Source organism: Salmo trutta, chromosome 6, assembly GCF_901001165.1.
Source record: "Salmo trutta chromosome 6, fSalTru1.1, whole genome shotgun sequence".
Lineage (NCBI taxonomy): Eukaryota > Metazoa > Chordata > Actinopteri > Salmoniformes > Salmonidae > Salmo > Salmo trutta.
The window spans coordinates 29,685,442-29,709,736 of NC_042962.1; the positions used below are offsets into that span (position 1 = coordinate 29,685,442).

At 43.7% G+C, this 24,295-nt stretch overlaps 1 protein-coding gene across 1 annotated transcript; it reads left to right on the forward strand.

Annotated features, from left to right (window-relative positions):
- Positions 1-61: 61 nt before the first annotated feature.
- Positions 62-19,660, forward strand: LOC115195828 (5-hydroxytryptamine receptor 5A-like). Its single transcript, XM_029756122.1, has 3 exons — positions 62-157; positions 13,124-13,917; positions 18,899-19,660. Exons 2-3 carry the CDS (start codon positions 13,189-13,191, stop codon positions 19,229-19,231), a joined length of 1,062 nt encoding a protein of 353 aa, XP_029611982.1. The 5' UTR covers positions 62-157; positions 13,124-13,188; the 3' UTR covers positions 19,232-19,660.
- The last annotated feature ends 4,635 nt before the right edge of the window (positions 19,661-24,295 follow it).

The window sequence follows — 24,295 nt, forward strand, 5'->3', positions numbered from 1 at the left end:
TCCGAAGGCACTGTATCTCTTAGACGCTGCTATCATAAACACTCACCGTAGGTAGGTCCACACGAGGAGTAACAAAGTGAACACATGGAAAAGCAAAAGACTGACCGAACTGTCCGTTCTGTTCCCATGTAGGACTCGTTTTTTTCTGAGATTTGGGGTAAGTTATATCTAATATAGCCTACTGAATGCGTCGTTGGGTATCTTTATTCTAACGAGATCGCGAGCGTTCAGTCAATCAAAAGGTGTGACCGTATCGCTCCACATCTAATATTGCAAGTTTATATAACTGGAAACAAACAGATATGTTATCGTCAAAGGCAAATCGGGTTGGGCCGTTTGACTTTCTGTCGAATTAGTCAAGTTCTGTTTTATTGACCGCGACTGGGAGTGTAGCAAACGTCCGTTCAACAGTCCTGTGTTGACCATTTGCAAATAGGTTATGGTTTTTATGGATAATAGCCTAGGCTTATGTGTATTATTGGTATGGGTATTCTATATTTTATCCCAGATAATACATCAATAACTATTAGACTAAACTTCCCCCAAGACGTCTGAGTATAGTCTATTTTATAGATCTGTTGATTTGTACATTAGGAAATCAATGTTCGGGAACAGATAATATTACGGCTTTTGGGATTTGATGAGATTTCTTTGTTGTATGGGAATCATGTCATAATTACCATACAACAAAGAGATTTCATCAAATCCCAAAAGCCGTAGTTTTACCTGTTTCGAACATTGATCTCCTAATTTACAAATCAACAGATATTAGATAGACTATACTCAGACGTCTCGGGGGGAAGTTTTGTCCATCACATAACGTGTCAGCAATGATCCAGCAATCTTTTTAAATAGAAAGGCCTCGGAGAATGAAGTTTGTTATTGCATCACTGACAGTTTTATACGAAGATGTTGTTGACCAGAATAGAAACCAGCTGCTGGTGTTAAGGACAACATGACACTAGCTTCCTTCCAAATGACACCCTATTCCCTACACAGTGCACTACATAGGGAATAGAATGCCATTTGGGAGACGACCATACTAAATGGTACTAACACAGTAGACATGTGAAGAATGCAAATCTATAGACCTTTTGTAGCTATTACCCCTATCCCCATGGGGTAATATCATTATAGCGTTGCCATAGCCACTTTGTTCCGTTAGGCACCAGTACAGGTTTATACAGCTTATTTCACTCTGGTGATGTAGTGTACTTCACCGCTGAAAGGCAGACTAGGTATAGAAGGGATTAATATCATTATATAGAGAGCGTTGACATAGCCACTTTGTTCTGTTAGGCACCAGTACAGGTTTATACTATGCACTTCCATTTTATACCACTTCACTCTGGTAGTTTAGTGGACTTCACCATCACCCCTAAAAGGCAGTTGCCTGACTACTCAAACGGAATTCTTCCCATGCTCAATGTTCGCTACATACTTCAGTCTGAGACTGCCATCGTTGGAAGTTGTTTGTGATGTCGTCAACATGAGGGGTGCTGTACAAAACAAAGTCATCAGCGATTGGATCATCTCTAACCAATCGGAGTATCAAAGCTAATGACGCATTTTTACAACGCTGCATACCTACGTGTGTTCTGGCTCTGGCCCAACCCATCAGTTTTTGGGACCAATCAGAATGGTTAGAATGTGTTTGTGTTCTAGAAATCGTTATGGCGGTATTCAGATCCAGACTCATTGTGGAGAAGAAACTAACGTCTGTGGGCTAGGCTTAGCGTTTGGCCCGAGCAAGAAGTCTGGGTAAACAGGCAAAAAGGGCAGGGAGTTTTGCCATTCTGTCTGTCTGAACAAAACAATTAACATGATGATTATGAAGAGTATTTGAAATGGAAGCAATAACATATTGATTATTTCTTACAGCACATGCACATCCTCTGTGGAGACAAAAGCTGTTATGTAAATTGTCATTTGACAAGCCATATGATAGCCTATTTAAAAACATAAAGAATATACCATATTTGAAACTATTTGTGAATTTGTACACCTCATCCCTATTCAGGAGTCTATGTCATGGTTCTGTTCAGTATGGTGATGTGTAACAGTCAGTGAACATCACACATGTATGTTAACATACATTTATAAAGGAATCAGCACTCTGAATTGAATGAAACTCCAAGCTATACAGTACCAGTCAAAAGTTTACACACACCTACTCATTGCAGGGTTTTTCTTTATTTTTACTATTTTCTACATTGTAGAATAATAGTGAAGACATCAAAACTCTGAAATAACACATATGGGATCATGTAGTTAACAAATAAGTGTTAAACAAATTAAAATATATTTTATATTTCAGATTCTTCAAAGTAGCTACCCTTTGCCTTCATGACAGCTTTGCACACTCTTGGCATTCTCTCATCCAGCTTCACCTGGAATGCTTTTCCAACATTCTTGAAGGAGTTCCCACATATGCTGAGCACTTGTTGGCTGCGTTTCCGTCACTCTGTGGTCCAACTCATCCCAAACCATCTCAATTGGGTTGAGGTCGGGTGATTGTGGAAGCTTGGTCATCTGATGCAGCACTCCATCACTCTCTGTCTTGGTCAAATATTCCTTACACAGCCTGGAGGTGTGTTGGGTCATTGTCCTGTTGAAAAACAAATGACAGTTTCACTAAGTGCAAATAAAATGGGATGGCACATTGCTGCAGAATGCTGTGGTAGCCATGCTGGTTAAGTGTGCCTTGAATTCTAAATAAATCACTGACAGTGTCACCAGGAAAGCACCCCCACACCATCACGCCTCCTCCTCCATGCTTCACAGTGGGAACCACACATGCAGAGATCATCTGTTCACCTACTCTGCATCTCACAAAGACACGGCGGTTAGATCCACAAATCTCTAATTTGGACTCATCAGACCAAAGGACAGATTTCCACTGGTCTAATGTCCATTGGTCGTGTTTCTTGACCCAAGCAAGTCTCTTCTTATTACTGGTGTCCTTTAGTTGTGGTTTCTGCAGCAATTCGACCATGAAGGCCTGATTAACACTGTCTCCTCTGAACAGTTGATGTTGAGATGTGTCTGTTAATTTAACTCTGTGAAGCATCTGAGGCTGGTAACTCTAATGAACTTATCCTCTGCAGCAGAGGTAACTCTGGGTCTTCCTTTCCTGTGGCGGTCCGGATGAGAGCCAGTTGCATCTTAGGGCTTGATGGTTTTTGTGACTGTACTTGTAGAAACTTTCAAAGTTCTTGAAATGTTCCGCATTGACTGACCTTCATGTCTTAATGTAATGATGGACTGTCATTTCAATTTGCTTATTTAAGCTGTTCTTGCTATAATATGGACTTGGTCTTTTACCAAATAGGGCCATCTTCTGTATACCACTCCTACCTTGTCACAACACAACTGATTGGCTCAAACGCATTAAGATGGAAAAAAATTCCACAAATTAACTTTTAACAAGGCACACCTGTTAATTGAAATGCATTCCAGGTGACTACCTCATGCTGGTTGAGAGAATGCCAAGAGTGTGCAAAGCTGTCATCCAGGCGAAGGGTGTCTACTTTGAAGAATGTCAAATCTAAAATATATTTTGATTGGTTTAACACTTTTTTGGTTACTACATGATTTCTGTCCTTTGGTCTGATGAGTCCAAATTTGAGATTTTTGGTTCCAACCGCCGTGTCTTTGTGAGATGCGGAGTAGGTGAACCGATAATCTCGGCATGTGTGGTTCCCACTGTGAAGCATGGACGAAAAGGTGTGATGGTGTGGGGGTGCTTTGCTGGTGACACTGTCAGTGATTTATTTAGAATTCAAAGCACATTTAACCAGCATGGCTACCACAGCATTCTGCAGCGATATGCCATCCCGTCTGGTTTGCTCTTAATGGGACTATCATTTGTTTTTCAACAGGACAATGACCCAAAACACACCTCCAGGCTGTGTAAGGGCTATTTGACCAAGGAGAGTGATTGAGTGCTGCATCAGATGACCTGGCCTCCACAATCACCCCAGACCTCAACCCAATTGAGATGGTTTGGGATAAGTTGGACCGCAGAGTGAAAGAAAAGCAGCCAACAAGTGCTCAGCATATGTGGGAACTCCTTCAAGACTGTTGGAAAAGCATTCCTCATGAAGCTGGTTGAGAGAATGCCAAGAGTGTGCAAACTGTCATCAAGGCAGAGTGGCTACTTTGAAGAATTAAAAATATAGCACATATTTTGATTTGTTTAACCATTTTTTGGTTACTACATGATTCCATTTACATTTACATTTAAGTCATTTAGCAGACGCTCTTATCCAGAGCGACTTACAAATTGGTGCATTCACCTATAATATCCAGTAGAACAACCACTTTACAATAGTGCATCTAAATCTTTTAAGGGGGGGGGGGTTAGAAGGATTACTTTATCCTATCCCAGGTATTCCTTAAAGAGGTGGAGTTTCAGGTGTCTCCGGAAGGTGGTGATTGACTCCGCTGTCCTGGCATCGTGAGGGAGCTTGTTCCACCATTGGGGTGCCAGAGCGGCGAACAGTTTTGACTGGGCTGAGCGGGAACTGTGCTTCCTCAGAGGTAGGGAGGCGAGCAGGCCAGAGGTGGATGAACGCAGTGCCCTTGTTTGGGTGTAGGGCCTGATCAGAGCCTGAAGGTACGGAGGTGCCGTTCCCCTCGCAGCTCCGTAGGCAAGCACCATGGTCTTGTAGCGGATGCGAGCTTCAACTGGAAGCCAGTGGAGAGAGCGGAGGAGCGGGGTGACGTGAGAGAACTTGGGAAGGTTGAACACCAGACGGGCTGCGGCGTTCTGGATGAGTTGTAGGGGTTTGATGGCACAGGCAGGGAGCCCAGCCAACAGCGAGTTGCAGTAATCCAGACGGGAGATGACAAGTGCCTGGATTAGGACCTGCGCCGCTTCCTGTGTGAGGCAGGGTCGTACTCTGCGAATGTTGTAGAGCCTACAGGAGCCTACTCTGCAAATGTTGTAGAACCTACAGGATCGGGTCACCGCCTTGATGTTAGTGGAGAACGACAGGGTGTTGTCCAGGATCACGCCAAGGTTCTTAGCACTCTGGGAGGAGGACACAAGGGAGTTGTCAACCGTGATGGCGAGATCATGGAACGGGCAGTCCTTCCCCGGGAGGAAGAGCAGCTCCGTCTTGCCGAGGTTCAGCTTGAGGTGGTGATCCGTCATCCACACTGATATGTCTGCCAGACATGCAGAGATGCGATTCGCCACCTGGTTGTCAGAAGGGGGAAAGGAGAAGATTAATTGTGTGTCGTCTGCATAGCAATGATAGGAGAGACCGTGTGAGGATATGACAGAGCCAAGTGACTTGGTGTATAGCGAGAATAGGAGAGGGCCTAGAACAGAGCCTTGGGGGACACCAGTGGTGAGAGCACGTGGTGCGGAGACAGATTCTCGCCACGCCACCTGGTAGGAGCGACCTGTCAGGTAGGACGCAATCCAAGCGTGGGCCGCGCCGGAGATGCCCAGCTCGGAGAGGGTGGAGAGGAGGATCTGATGGTTCACAGTATCAAAGGCAGCAGATAGGTCTAGAAGGATGAGAGCAGAGGAGAGAGAGTTAGCTTTAGCAGTGCGGAGAGCCTCCGTGACACAGAGAAGAGCAGTCTCAGTTGAATGCCCAGTCTTGAAACCTGACTGATTAGGATCAAGAAGGTCGTTCTGAGAGAGATAGCAGGAGAGCTGGCCAAGGACGGCACGTTCAAGAGTTTTGGAGAGAAAAGAAAGAAGGGATACTGGTCTGTAGTTGTTGACATCGGAGGGATCGAGTGTAGGTTTTTTCAGAAGGGGTGCAACTCTCGCTCTCTTGAAGACGGAAGGGACGTAGCCAGCGGTCAAGGATGAGTTGATGAGCGAGGTGAGGTAGGGGAGAAGGTCTCCGGAAATGGTCTGGAGAAGAGAGGAGGGGATAGGGTCAAGTGGGCAGGTTGTTGGGCGGCCGGCCGTCATAAGACGCGAGATTTCATCTGGAGAGAGAGGGGAGAAAGAGGTCAAAGCACAGGGTAGGGCAGTGTGAGCAGGACCAGCGGTGTCGCTTGACTTAGCAAACGAGGATCGGATGTCGTCAACCTTCTTTTCAAAATGGTTGACGAAGTCATCCGCAGTGAGGGAGGGGGGGGGGGGGGGGGGGGGGGGGAGGAGGATTCAGGAGGGAGGAGAAGGTAGCAAAAAGCTTCCTAGGGTTAGAGGCAGATGCTTGGAATTTAGAGTGGTAGAAAGTGGCTTTAGCAGCAGATACAGAAGAGGAAAATGTAGAGAGGAGGGAGTGAAAGGATGCGAGGTCCGCAGGGAGGCGAGTTTTCCTCCATTTCCGCTCGGCTGCCCGGAGCCCTGTTCTGTGAGCTCGCAGTGAGTCGTCGAGCCACGGAGCAGGAGGGGAGGACTGAGCCGGCCTGGAGGATAGGGGACAGAGAAAATGAAAGGATGCAGAGAGGGAGGAGAGGAGGGTTGAGGAGGCAAAATCAGGAGATAGGTTGGAGAAGGTTTGAGCAGAGGGAAGAGATGATAGGATGGAAGAGGAGAGAGTAGCAGGAGAGAGAGAGCGAAGGTTGGGACGGCGCAATACCATCCGAGTAGGGGCAGAGTGAGAAGTTTTTGATGAGAGCGAGAGGGAAAAGGATACAAGGTAGTGGTCGGAGACTTGGAGAGGAGTTGCAATGAGATTAGTGGAAGAACATCATCTAGTAAAGATGAGGTCAAGCGTATTGCCTGCCTTGTGAGTAGGGGGGGAAGGTGAGAGGGTGAGGTCAAAAGAGGAGAGGAGTGGAAAGAAGGAGGCAGAGAGGAATGAGTCGAAGGTAGATGTGGGGAGGTTAAAGTCACCCAGAACTGTGAGAGGTGAGCCATCCTCAGGGAAGGAACTTATCAAGGCGTCAAGCTCATTGATGAACTCTCCAAGGGAACCTGGAGGGCGATAAATGATGAGGATGTTAAGCTTGAAAGGGCTGGTAACTGTGACAGCATGGAATTCAAATGAGGAGATAGACAGATGGGTCAGGGGAGAAAGAGAGAATGTCCACTTGGGAGAGATGAGGATTCCAGTGCCACCACCCCGCTGGCTCGATGCTCTAGGGGTATGCGAGAACACGTGGGCAGACGAGGAGAGAGCAGTAGGAGTAGCAGTGTTATCTGTGGTGATCCATGTTTCCGTCAGCGCCAGGAAGTCTAGGGACTGGAGGGTAGCATAGGCTGAGATGAACTCAGCCTTGTTGGCCGCAGACCGGCAGTTCCAGAGGCTGCCGGAGACCTGGAACTCCACGTGGGTCGTGCGCGCTGGGACCACCAGGTTAGAGTGGCAGCGACCACGCGGTGTGAAGCGTTTGTATGGCCTGTGCAGAGGGGAGAGAACAGGGATAGACAGACACATAGTTGACAAGCTACAGAAGAGGCTACGCTAATGCAAAGGAGATTGGAATGACAAGTGGACTACACGTCTCGAATGTTCAGAAAGTTAAGCTTACGTTGCAAAAAATCTTATTGACTAAAATGACGAAAATGATACAGTACTGCTGGCTGGTGGAGTAGGCTAGCTAGCAGTGGCTGCGTTGTTGACTTTGTTTGACCGTGTAGCTGGCTAGGTGTAGCTGGCTAGGTGACCTCGATAGTTTCAGTACTACACCTTGTCATGATACAAAAGCAACTTTGTAGCTAGCTAACATAACACTAATCAAGACGTTCCTTTGTAATGTATTTAGTTTCTACAGTGTTACTAGTTGGCTGGGTTAGGAAAAAATGGCGTCGCGGGGGACGGCAATAGCTGGCTAGCTAACCTCGGTAATTACTAAACTACACAATTATCAAGCTATGACAAAGACAACTATGTAGCTAGCTAGCCAACACTGCACTAGTCAAATCGTTCCGTTGTAAAGTATTGGTATCTACAGCGCTGCTAGTCGGTAACGGTTGGCTAGCTGTTTGCTAGCTAGCTAGCAGTGGGTTAATGATGACTAGGTGTGTTGACTACGTCTGGCGTCGCGGCTGGCTAGTTACTAATAATTACTCTAAACTACACAATTATCTTAGATGCAAAGACAACTATGTAGCTGGCTCACTAACACTACACTAATCAAGTCGTTCCATTGTAAAGTATTAGTGTCTAGAGCGCTGCTAGTCGGTAACGGTTGGCTAGCTGTTGGCTAGCTAGCTAGCAGTGGGTTAATGAAGACTAGGTGTGTTGACTAAGTCTGGCGTCGCGGCTGGCTAGTTACTAATAATTACTCTAAACTACACAATTATCTTAGATGCAAAGACAACTATGTAGCTGGCTCACTAACACTACACTAGTCAAGTCGTTCCGTTGTAATGTAATAGATTCTACAGTGCTGCTAGTCGGTGGAAGTTGGCTGGTTGGCTAGCTAGCAGTGTTGACTAGATAGCTAGCAGTGATGACTACGTTAGGAGGACGAAGATAGCTAACTTCGATAATTACTCTAAGCTACACGATTATCTTTGATACAAAGACGGCTATGTAGCTAGCTAAGAAAAGAATTGCTCGGATCAAACAAATCAAACCGTTGTAATGTAGTGAAGTGTAATATTACCTGTGGAGTGAAGCGTAGTGCAAGAGATTCCATATGTGTTATTTCATAGTTCTGATGTCTTCACTATTATTCTACAATGTAGAAAATAGTAAAAATAAAGAAAAACCCTGCAATGAGTAGGTGTGTGTAAACTTTTGACTGGTACTGTATATTAAAATATATATAATTTAGCCAACGCTTTTAATCGAACCCACAATCCTGATATTCAAGCAACATGCTCAATCCATTGAGCCACACAGGACCAAGCTAAATAAAAGGAAAGGTTCTCCCAGTCGCTCTACTTCTTTGATTGGATTTGTGTGTGTGTGTACGTGTGTGTGTGTGTGTGTGTGTGAACTGTCAGGCCTCCGAGGCACCTGTTGTATGATCTCAGGAGACAAGACAAGATGCCCCGGGTTCCGTGGACTGTCATTCGTGATTAGCAGTCGACTCTTTGGATCCTTGCTTCTTTTGTGAAGGCCGAATGTTTGATTGCTGTGTTCCTCTCAAATATGTGTGCGTCCAATTTCATGGCTCTCTCTGAGTACTTTCTAATGAGAGAGGAAAGAGAAGAAAAGAAGAGTGTGTGTGTGTGTGTGTGACCGCCTGCCGGGTAGGCCCTTGTCATGGTTTGACGGTTGATCTCTGTGATTAGAAGTCATGGCTGGAGAGTGCGATGGCAAGACAGGGGGTGTGTCCCAAATGGCACCCTATTCCCTATATAGTGCACTACTTTTGACCAGGGCCACCATAGGGTCCTGGTCAAAAGTAGCGCACTATATAGGGAAAAGGGTGCTATTTGGGACGTAACCAGAGCGTATCTCAAACACAGATCAGCACTGCTTGCTGACAGTGCCAAGCGGGGGGTGATTATTGATGAGCCCCGGGGTAATTAGATGCACAATGGGTAATCACATGCACATGAATTTGCGGGAGACACTCTCTCTCATCTCTGGGGTTTTGAGAGCTGCTAGCAGCATTGGAACACCACAGTTGATTTGCATTGTGTCCAAAATTGCACCCTATTCCCTACATAGAACAGAGATTTTTGTTTCATCGCAAACCCATTCTGAGAAACATATTGCATGGCCCCGAAATGTATGAACACTCATCCAGAAAGTCAATAGTTTCATAAATAACTTACGACTGACGGATTCCCAAAGCCATCATAGAGCATAATACATTCTCAATGTCCTTCACTGGCTTCTTATTTTTAGCAGTTTAACAATAGCCTCGAAAGTTGGAACAAGACTTTGTGCTCTATTCAATCAGATCCGCTTTAGCCAAAATCCACAGAGGTTGTTTTGGTGCTGTCAGATGTGGAACTGCGTGAGAGTTGTCAAATCCACAAGCAGCTCCTGGCATTATACCGAAAGCTGACATTGCCATTGACTGCAAGGAGTCGCATTAAGAGAAATCCCATGCAGCCTTGTTTAGTTGGAACACTGGAATGTGAGATGTAATCTCCACCTCGATTACGCTGATTAAAAATCCTAATTTTTTTCTATTATTTATTTATTTATTTATTTATTTGAGTGTCATTATTTATATTTTGGCTACACTTTCTCATTCTGAACTTCTAACGCGAGGGGGACGGGTGTGGCTTCGTGACAATGATGAGAAGAAACAAACATTTATTTGGAAAATAATGGGGTCCCCAGAAATTCGAGTGAAGAAAATTGTTTCACGCTGAAAAAGTTTGAATACCACTGCCTTAAAAGGGAACTAATGGAAACGTCACCTAACGTCCCCTGTTTTCTGGGCAGACACAAAGATATGATAATTTTGATTCAGGTATAATAATTACATTTTAATCCCAATATTGACATGCGCAGGACTGGTCATAGGGAGTTTGTGCAAAAGCCAAATGGCCCAGTGTTGGGGCATCGAGGTAAAAATGTGTGTTAGAAATCCCAGGCCGACTTCTGGTCCCAGTCTGTCCCTGGCTTGGAACAGACTGCGACCAGAACACTGCACTACAATGGCACTGTAAAATAAATGAGCCCATTGACTATTAAAGAAAAGAGCTCTAACAAAGTCAAGGGGTCATAGCCATAATAGGACAGGTGAAACAGGGATAATATACTTTACAGTTACACAATGATAACAGACTAGAAACAATTGGATATGCTTGGTGTGTGTGTGTGTGTGTGTGTGTGTGTGTGTGTGTGTGTGTGTGTGTGTGTGTGTGTGTGAGTGTGTGAGTGTGTGAGTGAGTGAGTGAGTGAGTGAGTGAGTGAGTGAGTGAGTGAGTGAGTGAGTGAGTGAGTGAGTGAGTGAGTGAGTGAGTGAGTGAGTGAGTGAGTGAGTGAGTGAGTGAGTGAGTGAATGTCAATGAAAAAATCCATATCACAGCAAGTCCTGAGACAAATTACGATATAGATAATGAGGTAATTATTACAGACTGGCTAGCCTTTGTGAAATACAGTATATAGGCTATAGCATTTAGTACTCCCAAGGCTACTCTTAAATTATGCAACACTAAGAGTAAAATAGAGTTCCCTGGATACCAGATTAATGTTAGTTTCCTATTTTAATTATTCTGAACAAAAATATAAACGAAACATGTAAAGTGTTGGTCCCATGTTTCATGAGCTGAAATTAAAGATCCCAGAAGCACAAAAAGCTTATTTCTCAAAAAGAATATACACAAATTTGTTTACATCCCTGTTAGTGAGCATTTCTCCTTTGCCAATATAATCCATCCACCTGACAGGTGTGGCATATCAAGAAGCTGATTTCAGAGGTGCACCTTGTGCTGGGGACAATAAAAGGCCACTCGAAAATGTGCACTTTTGTGACACAACACAATGCCACAGATGTCTCAAGTTGAGGGAGCGTGCAATTGGCATGCTGACTGTAGGAATATCCACCAGAACTGTTGCCAGATAATTAAATGTTAATTTCTCTTCCATAAGCCGCCTCTAATGTCATTTTAGAGAATTTGGCAGAACATCCAACTGGCCTCACAACTGCAGATCATGTGTAACCACTCCAGCCCAGGACCTCCACATCCGGCTTCTTCATCTACAGGATTGGCTGAGACCAGCCACCCGGACATCTGACGAAACTATGGGTTTGCACAACTGAAACATTTCTGCACAAACTGTCAGAAACCATCTCAGGGAAGCTCATTTGGATGCTTGTCGTCCTCACCAGGGTCTGACCTAACTGCAATCCGGCATCGTAACCAACTTCAGTGGGCAAATGCTCACCTTCGATGGCCACTGGCACACTGGAGTAGTGTGCTCTTCATGGGCGAGTGGTTTACTGATGTCAACATTGTGAACAGAGTGACCCATGGTGGCAGTGGGGTTATGGTATGGGCAGGCATAAGCTAAGGACAACGAACACATGCATTTTATCGATGGCAATTTGAATGCACAGAGATACCATGACGAGATCCTGAGGCCCATTGTCATGCCATTCATCTGCCGCCATCATCTCATTTTTCACCATGATAATGCACAGCCCCATGACTCAAGGATCTATACACAATTCCTGAAAATGTCCTAGTTCTTCCATGGCCTGCATACTCACTAGACATGTCAGCCATTGAGCATGTTTGTGATGCTCTGGATCGACGTGTAAGACCGCATGTTCCAGGTCCCACCAATATCTAGCAACTTTGCACAGCCATTGAAGAGGAGTGGGACAACATTTCACAGGCCACAATCAACAGCCTGATCAACTCTATGCGAAGGAGACATGTCGCGCTGCATGAGACAATTGGTGGTCACACCAGATACTGAGTGTTTTTTTGTTGTTGATCCACGCCCCCTAACCTTTTTTTTTAAGGTATCTGTAACCAACAGATGCATATCTGTATTCCCAGTCATGTGAAATCTATAGATTAGGGCTTAATGAATTTACTTCAATTGACAGATTTTCTTATATGAACTGTAATTGTAAGATTTTTGTTCAGTGTAGCTACAGAAACAACAACGTGTTGAAAATGTTTTACCCTTGAGTATTCTTCCTGCATGTAACTTTAGCTCAGCTTGTTTTATTTCATTTGATTTATGTAAATAGACATATTTAACAGAAATGGGTTTCCAACATACTCCCATTCATAATTATTTATTTTGATTTTGTAACATCCCTAGGATCCCTGTTTTGTCTAAATAATCATGTGAAACCAAAGTAACAAACGCTAAATTGTGTATTCCGTGCAAGTCTTTTCATATGTAATACAATTTCGGTGACAATGAATACAAATCAAAAATTGGCGGTTGGAGCTTTGGAGCTGAATATTAATGGTCTTCGTCAGAATCACAGATCTACCACAGCAGTTGATATAGTCGACATCACAATCAAGTAGGAAAGTTGTAGGCAGGTTCATTGACAGTTGAAATGAGACTCTCAACCAGGTTGTAGTGTTTATGACACATCATGAATACAGTAGTACCTTCACAGGGAACGTGAACAAAATCAGAATAATGATCTGAATAAAATCATTCTCCTTCAATGCCCTTCACAATTTCCTTTGTTTTTCACTTCACCCCTTCCATAGATATGGTTGTGACATCTGTCATGTGTCAAGACTATCAAGTGTCATGTGTTCTGTTTGCATGAGTTAAAAGCTTCTTCTTCTCTCTCTCTCTATACACTGCAGGATGCTTCAAATCAGAAGCTTCCCCTGTGACAGACCTGTCTGAGCTCTGCTGAACACTACTGAATATGACCCAGCCCAATGTGAGCCTGGTGACTGCCAACCTCAGCGGGGCCTGGGCCAGGGCCGGAAGTGACGACCTGGGGTATGGAGCAGGGAACTTCTATCGTCCGTTCTCGGTGTTCAGCGTGCTAACTCTCACCCTGCTAGCCATGCTGGTGGTGGCCACCTTCGTGTGGAACCTCCTAGTTCTCCTCACCATCCTGAGGGTGCGGACCTTCCACCGTGTGCCCCACAACCTGGTGGCCTCCATGGCCATCTCGGACGTGATGGTGGCCGCCCTGGTCATGCCCCTGAGCCTGGTGCACGAGCTCAACGGGCGGCTGTGGAAGCTGGGTCGCGTGCTCTGCCAGGTGTGGATCTCCTTCGACGTCCTCTGCTGCACGGCCAGCATCTGGAACGTGACGGCCATCGCCCTGGATCGCTACTGGTCCATCACCAGACACTTGGAGTACACGCTCAAGACCCGCAAGAGGATCTCCAATGTGATGATTGCGCTTACCTGGCTGTTGTCCTCCGTCATCTCCCTGTCGCCGCTGTTCGGCTGGGGGGAGACCTACTCGGAGGAGGGCATGGAGTGCCAGGTGAGCCAGGAGCCCTCCTACACTATCTTCTCCACCTTCGGAGCGTTCTACCTGCCGCTGTGCGTGGTGCTCTTCGTCTACTGGAAGATCTACAAGGCCGCCAAGTTCCGTATCGGCTCGTGCAAAACCAACACCATCACGCCTATGGCTGAGGTGATTGAGGTACTTTTGTTGCTACGGTATAGTCTTACCCAGCGTGTAAAAACGGGTTGAAGTTACATCAAAACGATGTTATTCCTACCAGTGTCTGGTTGTGATGATGTCTTCTTCAACCAGTTTTGCCTGCTGGGTGGTTGGATGTTTCATGTGGGATCCACATGATGAATTACCAGTAGACTAGCTTGGCATTAATATTCAGTTGATTTTATTATATTGTTATTACACTGACACACTCCTAAAGCTCCTCGGTCAATTTTGCCAGACTTAATCAATCAACCTTGACCAATGTTCTGATAATGGTTGCGCATTCGAACGCGATCAAAATAAATTCTCTGAATGCACCTCAATGATATCAGTGTCATTATAGCTCTATCACATCTGCTCGTGAGTGCATATCACATTATCATTGACTGATGAGACTACTGTAGCTCTCAAATTGGTTGCTGGGCAATTAGTGGAAAACCATGTCATCTGTATAATATATTCTGAGCTGTTCTGATGGTGCTGTGATGCTGCTGCAGGGCTGTGGATTGTTCTTTAACGCTTATCAGCGTGTACTGTATCTCATACTCAACAGACCAATTCACCTAGAGGCATACACAAGTGCATGTATGCACATAGGCCCCCACACACGTGCACATCCGCACACAACTACACAAATCACAGTCGCCATGCAAAAACAATCCCTTGATGTGAAGGATAATCTTTTTTTCAAGGATCTTTGTTTTTTTTCACACAATCTCTTTCTCAAACACACACACGCACATACAAGTGCACACACGCGTGCGCACACACACGTGCGCACACACACACACACACACACACACACAGAGGGAAGAAACAAAAAGACAGTAACAAGTGAGGGAGGCGGTTGGTATAACCCCTGTTAATCGCTATAGGCACAGTGGCCTATAAACACCCAACATGTTTAACAAGGCTAGGGACCACTGCGCTGTCCTCACCACAGCAGCTCCCTCTAATCCGCAAGGACTCTGACAGAGTCCAGCGACCCAGGCTGTGTCTTAAATGGCACCCCATCCCTATATAGTGTGCTACTTTTTTTTACCAGGGCCCAATGGGCTCCGGTCAAAAGTAGTGAACTATATAGGGAATCGGGTGCAATTTGGAACGCAGACTCACTCAACAAGCCCAAACTAATTTATTAAATCATGCCGTTTATTCACTCTGTTCAAAGGGAGCTGCCTCCATGTTGCCTTCACTCTCTCATGTTATATACAATAGGGAAACAGAAAACATAGGCCTTTGAGCTTGGCTGGTTTGTTTTGAGACTAAGGGGAGAGAATTGGCTGGTACAAAACAGCAACAACTTATTAAGACTATAGACAGCTATTTCAGGCATCCACCGACTGATTTGGAGACACCTCATTCGTCAGTTAAAAATAGACTTCTTATCGCCCGGTAGGTCTTTGGAATTTCATGTATTAGTCCACACAATATAGAAAATATTATTTTAGCTTTTGTAGGTTTGATTCAATTATACCACAACAATGAGTCGCATAATACTGAGCAGTCATAAAATAGAAAAACGAATTGGCGCCTAACGACTATTTATCACCGTACACCTGCTGTAGACACCCCATCTACAACAACATAGCTCAGGCAGTAAGAAGCTCTCTCATCCATTTATATGCAGATGATACAGTCTTATACTCAGCTGGCCCCTCCCTGGGTTTTGTGTTAAACACTCTAAAACAAAGCTTTCTTAGTGTCCAACAAGCTTTCTCTGCCCTTAACCTTGTTCTGGACACCTCCAGAACAAAGGTAATGTGGTTTGATAAGAATGCCCATCTCCCACTGGTGTGTTTACTACCTGTGATGGTTTAGAACTTGATGTAGTCACCTCGTACAAATATTTGGGAGTATGGCTAGAGTAGACGGTACACTGTCCTTCTCTTAGTACATATCAAAGCTGCAGGCTAAGGTTAAATCTAGACTTGGTTTCCTCTATCGAAATTGCTCCTCTTTCACCCCAGCTGCCAAACTAACCCTGATTCAGATGACCATCCTACACATGCTAGATTACGGAGACGTCATTTATAGATCGGCAGGTAAGGGTGCTCTCGAGTGGCTAGACATTCTTTACTATTCGGCCATCAGATTTGCCACCAGTGCTCCTTATTGGACACATCACTGCACTCTATACTCTGTAAACTGGTCATCACTGTATACCCATCGCAAGACCCACTGGTAATTGCTTATTTATAAACCCTCTTAGGCCTCACTCCCCCCTATCTGAGATATCTACTGCAGCCCTCATCCTCCACATACTGGCAGAACGGGTGTTGTAACATTCTGTTAAAGGTCCCCAAAGCACACACATCCCTGGGTCGCTCCTCTTTTCAGTTTACTGAAGCTAGTGACTGGAATGAGCTGCAACAAACACTCAAACTGGACCGTTTTATCTCCATCTTTTCATTCAAAGACTCAATCATGGACACTCTTACTAACAGTTGTGGCTGCTTTGCGTGATGTATTGTGTCTACCGTCTTGCCCTTTGTGCTGTTGTCTGTGCCCAATAATGTTTGTACCATGTTTTGTGCTGCTACCATGTTGTGCTGCTGCCATGTGTTGCTACCATGTTGTTGTCATGTTGTGTTGCTACCATTCTGTGTTGTCATGTGTTGCTGCCATGCTATGTTGTTGTGTTAGGTCTCTCTTTATGTAGTGTTGTGGTGTCTCTGTTGTCGTGATGTATGTTTTGTCCTATTTTTAAAAAAATCCCAGACCCCGTCCCTGCAGGAGGCCTTTTGCCTTTCGGTAGGCCGTCATTGTAAATAAGAATTTGTTCTTAACTGACCTACCTAGTTAAATAAAGGTTAAGTAAAAAATAAATACATCTAGTTTTCATAGAAATGTATTTGACAGTCAGATATCACCCCCTTGGACTGTGGTCTTTCAGCTGAATTTATTTTGTCACATCATTCCTTTTCTATGGAGAAAAGTTAGGCTGTTTTCTATTTGGCATTACAGTTTGTATACATGGGTCTTTGGCTCAAGGTCAGCCCAGTTAACAGCGTGGACAAAAGGAGTCATGACTCTGAGGCGTGAAAACATCTAAGCACAACGGACCATGCATACCACAATAGGGAGGGGAGCCCTACCGGAAATGTCTCACACAATTACACCCACTGGTCACAGATGTCAGTTCAACAAGTCATTTTGATTGACATTTGATTGAGTTGTCAACTAACATGAATTCAACATTAAATCAACAAAAACTTTACCATGTCATTGATTTTACTTTAGAAGTTGGGTGATAAAAATACCAAAAATACAGAAATTCCTTTATGTTGATGACAGTGGAAACAATGCTGATTCAACCAGTTTGGGCCTATAGTGCACATTCCTTTTGCAATTCTAACATGTTCCATGTTATTAACCTGTTTCCAATGCATTTTAAATGTATTTAAGAACAAAAAAAAGATAGCTTTTCAGGTGTTTGTGAATATAAAGACGGGTTTAATACATTTTTTACGCGGTACAATTCAAGTTGTGTTACAATGAAATTTGTTACAATGTAATTATTGTATTTCCAACATGTTTTAACATGAACATTTCTGGTAGCCTAGCCTACCTCTGAGTGGATTGGAGGTGGGTTGAAAGTAAGGTCAGACCTATCTCTAAATGCAATCCCTTAACCCCCTGGTGTGGCTCAGTGGAGTAGAACCACTGTGATCTAATAGGAAATGATATTGATATTTATTCTACCATTACTTAGTATGCGAAAGGGTACCGCTATGATTAATCCAGTTGAGCCTATGAAACAACATCAAACAACATTACTATTGCTTATGTATTGTGTATGGCTTAAGTTTGCATGTCTTAAACTCAACAGTAACTTAGTTAGCTTCCTCTTTGTACAAACAAAAAGTACATTTTACATTTTGCCAAGAAAACCTTAATCTATTGACTGGAGTCGGGCTTTCATATATCACGGTCCCAGATTGGCCATGCATGGGATCAAAAATGATGGTTAAAACTATGTGCATCATTTATTTTGGGCTGTGATGTGTGGTATGAGAGTTAAACTAAGCGTGTGAGGCATTTTATCATTTATATTCTTCAAGAATCCATGGCTATATATCATTCATTTCGAAGTACACAAATTGATGCGTCAATGCCAGATTGACCCTTTAAACTGCAATATTACACTGCCCTTCAATTTGGCATCAGCAACTTACCCCCAGCCACTGTGCTTTTAACCTCCTACCCTCTGCTGCAAATTGATTATTTTGATTGTTTGTTTTATTGTTTTAATTGACCAGGTCTACTTCCCAAATGGCACCCTGTTCCCTATTTAGTGCACTACTTTTGACCAGGACCCGTAGGGTGTCATTTGGGACGCAGCCCCCCAGATGTGATCTGCTGGGAGGAAAGTGTAGGTTTATAAACAGCTCATGCAGAATGACCTGCAGGGGTCAGGTGTAGAGAGAAACACTACTCCATCAGGCTCAACATAACAGTGCAGCTGTCTGGAGAGGAGAAATGGGAGGATAGATTGAAGCATGGTGTTTTCATTCCATTACTTCCATTTAACAGCACTCTCTGTATGAGTCACAAGTGAAGGTTGATGGCTTGAGTTCTGGCAGGGGGTTGTAGTTTATGCAAACGTATCGTTTGGCTCAATGATTGATTCATTAGAGGCTATTTTGCGTGATTTGTTAATTTGCCTATTGGATTCAGCTAGCTGACTGGTTGCTCAATTAACTAATTCGTGGCTTTTACTAATGTGAGTATCGATTGGTTGACTGATTGACTAACTGACTAATTGACTGAGAACAAAATAAATTGTGGATTACAGTGTCTCAAAAACGGTAAAACTGAAAGCCGGCGACAAACACTGACTGATTGGTCTGTTCTTTAACTTATTTTAGTAATGCGAGTATCAATTGGTTGACTGATTTGATTGACTAACTGACTGACTAACTGGTTGGCTGACTGATTTGATTGACAGGTGAAGGAAACGTCACGGCAGCCCCAGATGGTGTTCACAGTGCGCCACGCCACTGTGACCTTCCAGACGGACGGCGACACGTGGCGCGAGCAGAAGGAGAAGAAGGCGGCGCTGATGGTGGGCATCCTGATCGGCGTCTTCGTCCTCTGCTGGATCCCCTTCTTCCTCACGGAGCTCATCATCCCACTGTGCCACTGCGACATCCCGCCCATCTGGAAGAGCATCTTCCTGTGGCTGGGCTACTCCAACTCCTTCTTCAACCCGCTTATCTACACCGCCTTTAACAAGAACTACAACAACGCCCTTAGGAACCTGTTCTCCCGTCAACGCTGAGGCTGAGGGCTAAAGGGTGAGGGCTAAAGGTGAGGGCTAAAGGACAACGAGGGCTAAAGGACAAAACAGATCATGCCAAATAGTGGTTAAAATCAGCGGGTGGCCGTTCAATTGTCTCTGACCACAGAACATTGGCCATCATTTTCTGTTAATTTAAAACTAAGGCTGAGGCTGGGGATAAGGCAGAGGTGGAGAATGGGGCTGTCTTGAAAAAACACACCATCACATGATCAAATTGATGTCACAGGAATGGTTTTGAGGGGGGTAACTTTCCTTACATACACCATAGACTGAAAACAAAATAAATATGGTGATCTCATAAACCATAGGACTCAACTACAAACCATAGGACTCAACTACAAACCATGGCCAGCTAGCACATTTGGTTCCTTGGAAGTTGTGGGAACGTACATTTTTGGTTTCCCATTGGTTCTGGGAATGAAGCCATACGTTTCCTGACTGTTAAAACTGAATGTTTTTTAAACGTTCTGAGAATGGAAGTGAAAATTTCACCTGTTCTGGGAACTTACATTTTTAGGTTGCAGAGAGGTTCTGAGAACATTTTTCTATTGTTCCCTGAATGTTAAATAACACTGCTAGTTTAACTCCAAGCACAGATGGAACATCATTTGCTCAGGCATTAATCATGCAAACTCATTTCTTTCTTCTTGTGGCATGACGTCAGTGAGTTTCAAACCTATGATCTTCTGCTCTCTATCCATGGAATTTGTCCACTGCACCACCAGGATGGAACTAGCTATTCATTTAAACAGACCCTATTTCAAAGGAAACAAGCCCTCAAGATCAGGTGTGGGCTAATTAGTAGGTGCGGCCAACAAACCTGAACAGACTTAACAAGATTTTTGTTGATTGTGAGAACGGAATGTATATGTTTTTAAATAACATTCTTAGAACGTTCTGGGAACGTTACTAACGTTTTCTTGTGTTTTTTTTATGGAATGTTTTCTTAATGTTCTGAGAACATGACTTTAAATAGAATCATGAGGAAACCTGTAGAAAACGTTATGCTGAAGTACTGACATGTCCACAGAAGAATATTGTTTCTTGAAGTTATCTGAATGTTCTGAGAACATGACTTTTAATAGAACCATGAGGAAACCTGTAGGAAGCGTTATGGGAAGGTTGTATGCAAAATAACTATAGGACAACCACGCTCTCACCAAGCTCTAAGAAACATATGGTTCTCAGAACGTTATGTGCTAGATGGGTATATAATCAACAAACCGTGGACTACATTGTAAAATATGGAGTAGATAACAAACTAGGAACCACATTACAATCCGTGGATTTGACAACCGTCAATTCACTCCATAGCTTTTTAAGAACTATTGATTTTCAATGTGAATAAAACAGATTGTGGTCCACAAACTGAATTCATCAAGCGTTATTGTGATCATCTTGTAACTGACATACACCATATTGAGAAAGTACAGTTTTAGATTGCTCTGTCCAAATAAGATAATACTGTATTAAAAATGAAATAAACGTATCAAAATGAAACAGGGGTTGATCATAATCTTTACTCTCAATTGTTTGAGTTCATAAATGTCACAGGTGTCTTCATATTATAGAGAAATCTACTCTGACTGTTGATGAATTGTTTGAACACAAAGTTGGATATTGAGTATGACAGGCATTGTACTCCTCTAGTGTCTTTGATCCTACACAGATGAATTGGTTGAGCTAGTTTGAGAGTAGTAGGTTTTAGTGAGACATTGGTGACGGGAGAGAGGAAAGCCAACGTTCTTTCTTACGGACTGTCACATTTGAAGTGCCTCTCATGACTCCACACATTCCCCCATGATAGCTGATATTTACTTACCACATCTACTCTCTGGCTCTACTCCGATCCCCAGCTGGAAATGCAAATAGCTGGAAATGCCCAGTGAGCCATCCCCACAACAACATATCCTTATAGTATGGGGGATGTGATTGTGTCAGCTGCATGGTGGAGAGCAAAAATTAGAGTGTGTGTGCATGTACTTGTGTGTGTGTGTGTGTGTGTGTGTGTGTGTGTGTGTGTGTGTGTGTGTGTGTGTGTGTGTGTGTGTGTGTGTGTGTGTGTGTGTGTGTGTGTGTGTGTGTGTGTGTGTGTGTGTGTGTGTGTGTGTGTGTGTGTGTGTGTGTGTGTGCATGAGTGTGTGAGAGAGAGATAGAGGATTAGGGGGTTACCCACCATTGGCCCTTACCTCCGGCAACAGTCCCTCACATCTCCACTTCAAAGGGGATACGGCACTTCCTCCTTGGGTAGAGTGGGACGGCGGATGGGAGAGGTGTTCGAATTGGGTTGTCTGACTCATCTACCTGGCTGTCCGTGTCCTCTACCGCTCAGGTGTTTCCTAACAGAACAGTAGGCTATTGAAGAGAGGGGATCCAGAGAGTGTCAACATAATATATTCAGTAAAGGAAAAGATAACGTGCTAAACCAGCATCTTCCATTAACAAATCGAAGGGGTGGTTGGATCGAACCAAAATCATAAAAAATTAAAAAGGTCCACACTTGAATATGATTTGCAATTGATAATATTTTGATGATGAATTATAAGCGATAATAAACCACACGCGTACGTTTCAGCTTGCACCTTCCTCAACGTCTCACACACCACATACCGAGGAAGGGTTTGCATGACCTAGGGAGTTTGCCAGGTAAAGCTAGCTAACATCAGATGGCGTCATCTCTCCTTTGCCCACCCTCAGTCAAACCTCAAGCACTGAGTAAGCATTGGCAATCTCATATGTCTGTTATGTTATCTGGGAAGACAGATAAAGCGACACATATATATATACTTTACATTCAATGTTAATGTAAATCACCCCTTCGAGTTCCTTACTGTCACAATGTTTTGATTTATATTTGTAATTGTTTGTTTGTAATTGTATGCGCAATTCAGCTTTTAGCTGCCATGTACAGTGCAAACAAAATAAAACTAAATGAAAAACTAAAAAGCAATGCTAAAATGCCTGCCAGCCTGCCCTCTTTCCATAACTGTACTTGTCAAGATGCCCTCCCTCTCTGCAAGTGCATGCCAAGATCCTACCACCACATCTAGCTAAGTTATAGGAACTAGCTCAAAAATATCAAAGTGCTTCCCCTACAGTATGCCAGTTTGATTCCAGTAAGTTGTGTGTGCTTTAAAAAAAAAAATGACTTGCCTTTCGTGAACTAAGATTGACTGCTACTTTAGTGAGGAAAAATGTACTTACTACGACTGAGATGTGTGGTTGCCCACCTAGCTATCTTAAGATGAATGCACTGTAAGTCGCTCTGGATAAGAGCGTCTGCTAAATGACTAAAATGTAAATGTAAGAGGCAAGCCGATAATATGAGCACATGGTTTATTAGGACATGTTGCTACAGTGAGGCAAAGAAAATTGATAATCATGTTCTGGCCTTGTTTCATTTTTATCTGAACACAATTATGTTCTCTGCCATTCTCTTTTTCACTCTCTTTTCATTTATACATTTATTTATACAAGGCCAAGACAGTTGAGAGGAAACAGCATGATATTGAATATATGTATTTTGCAGTGGGAGTAACCTGAAATAACCTTTATTGTCCAGTGAACAGACAGTGCAGTTTGGGGTTCTGAACAACTCTTTTGTATGTGTCGTCTCCTGTTCAAGGTCATGTTTCGGAATCACTGAAATAGTGGAGACACTGGATATTCTGTAATAAATGGAAATATATTATGAGACATGAGCCACAGTTCAGTACTCCTACACACAGCTGCATCCCAAAATGTCACCCTATTCCCTATTTAGTGCACTACTTTTAGGGCTCTGGACAAAAGTAGTGCACCATATAGGGAATAGGATGCCATTTGGAGTGCAACTACAGTCTCTAGGGCAGGGCTGAGCCAATTTTATGGGGGTGGGGGCCACAAAAAAAGTCATCATGAGGGGCCGCAGTTGCTCACGGGTCTGAGTACCCACATCCATATACCTCCCCACATTGAGAGCAAAGCATCTTAGTGGCCCCCTTCTTGACAGCAGAGAGAAACGTTTTACATTTTTGAGTTAATTTCGTGCAATTCTAGACATTTTTCCATGGGGTGTAGAGCAAATGTTGCAGTTTTAAAGCAAGTTTGCTGCAATTCTACACATTTTGCCATAGGGCAGAGAGAAGATTCTGCAAGTTTATAACTAATTTCGTGCAATTCTACTAATTTTGCCATGGGGCGGAGAGGAAAATTTGCTGTTTTACAGCTAATTTCCTGCAAAATGTTAGCTGACATGGGCTAATTGACTGACTATTAGTGACTGACATAACAATAGTAAAACTGCTGATGTACAACCACATTTCTAAATTGCACCTTGTGCCGTCTACTATTCTAACGCGCAACAGGAAGTTGAGACCCCGACTGGGAGGGTCTTCAAAAGGGGGGCCGCCAGTTACACCCATCCCTTCTTAAAGGAGACTCACCTTTTTCAAACTCACAACCCACCTCTGTCATCCAGTAGCAACTATTGGCTAATGACTAGCTACCATCCCCCGATCACCTCCTATCCAGTTATCCTTTACATTTTCCCTCCGGTTTTGTTCGCCATTCTCTACAACTGCCATTATTAACAATACCAAGCAGACCATGAATATTAATGCATGTGTACCGCATTAAAATTCAGTTGATGCCCCCTCCAATGTTTGTGAATAAGGATAAACTTAGCCTGGCTACCAGTCTCTTTAGCTGACATTCCACTCCATGTACTGCCATCGCCAAATTGTTGTTCAATGACACATAGTACAAGGGCTGCAATGTTAGTTACTGTAAACAGACTGGTGCCCAGGCTAGGATAAACTCTGGCTGTGTGACAATTGAAATAAAAGCCCAACGTGTGCAGCCTCATCAACCAAAGTACTACCTCTTCGTCCTGGAAATGATAGAAAGCCACATGGGAAAATAATATATGCATTTCCACAATCTAGATGAAATTAGTGTTTTATTCATTTGGAGGTGGAAGAACCTTTTACTGGGAGGGAAAAGGTAGTGTTATCTTTCATGTTTTCTCAGTCTGCAGTTCAATTTTACATCTCAACAAGCTCA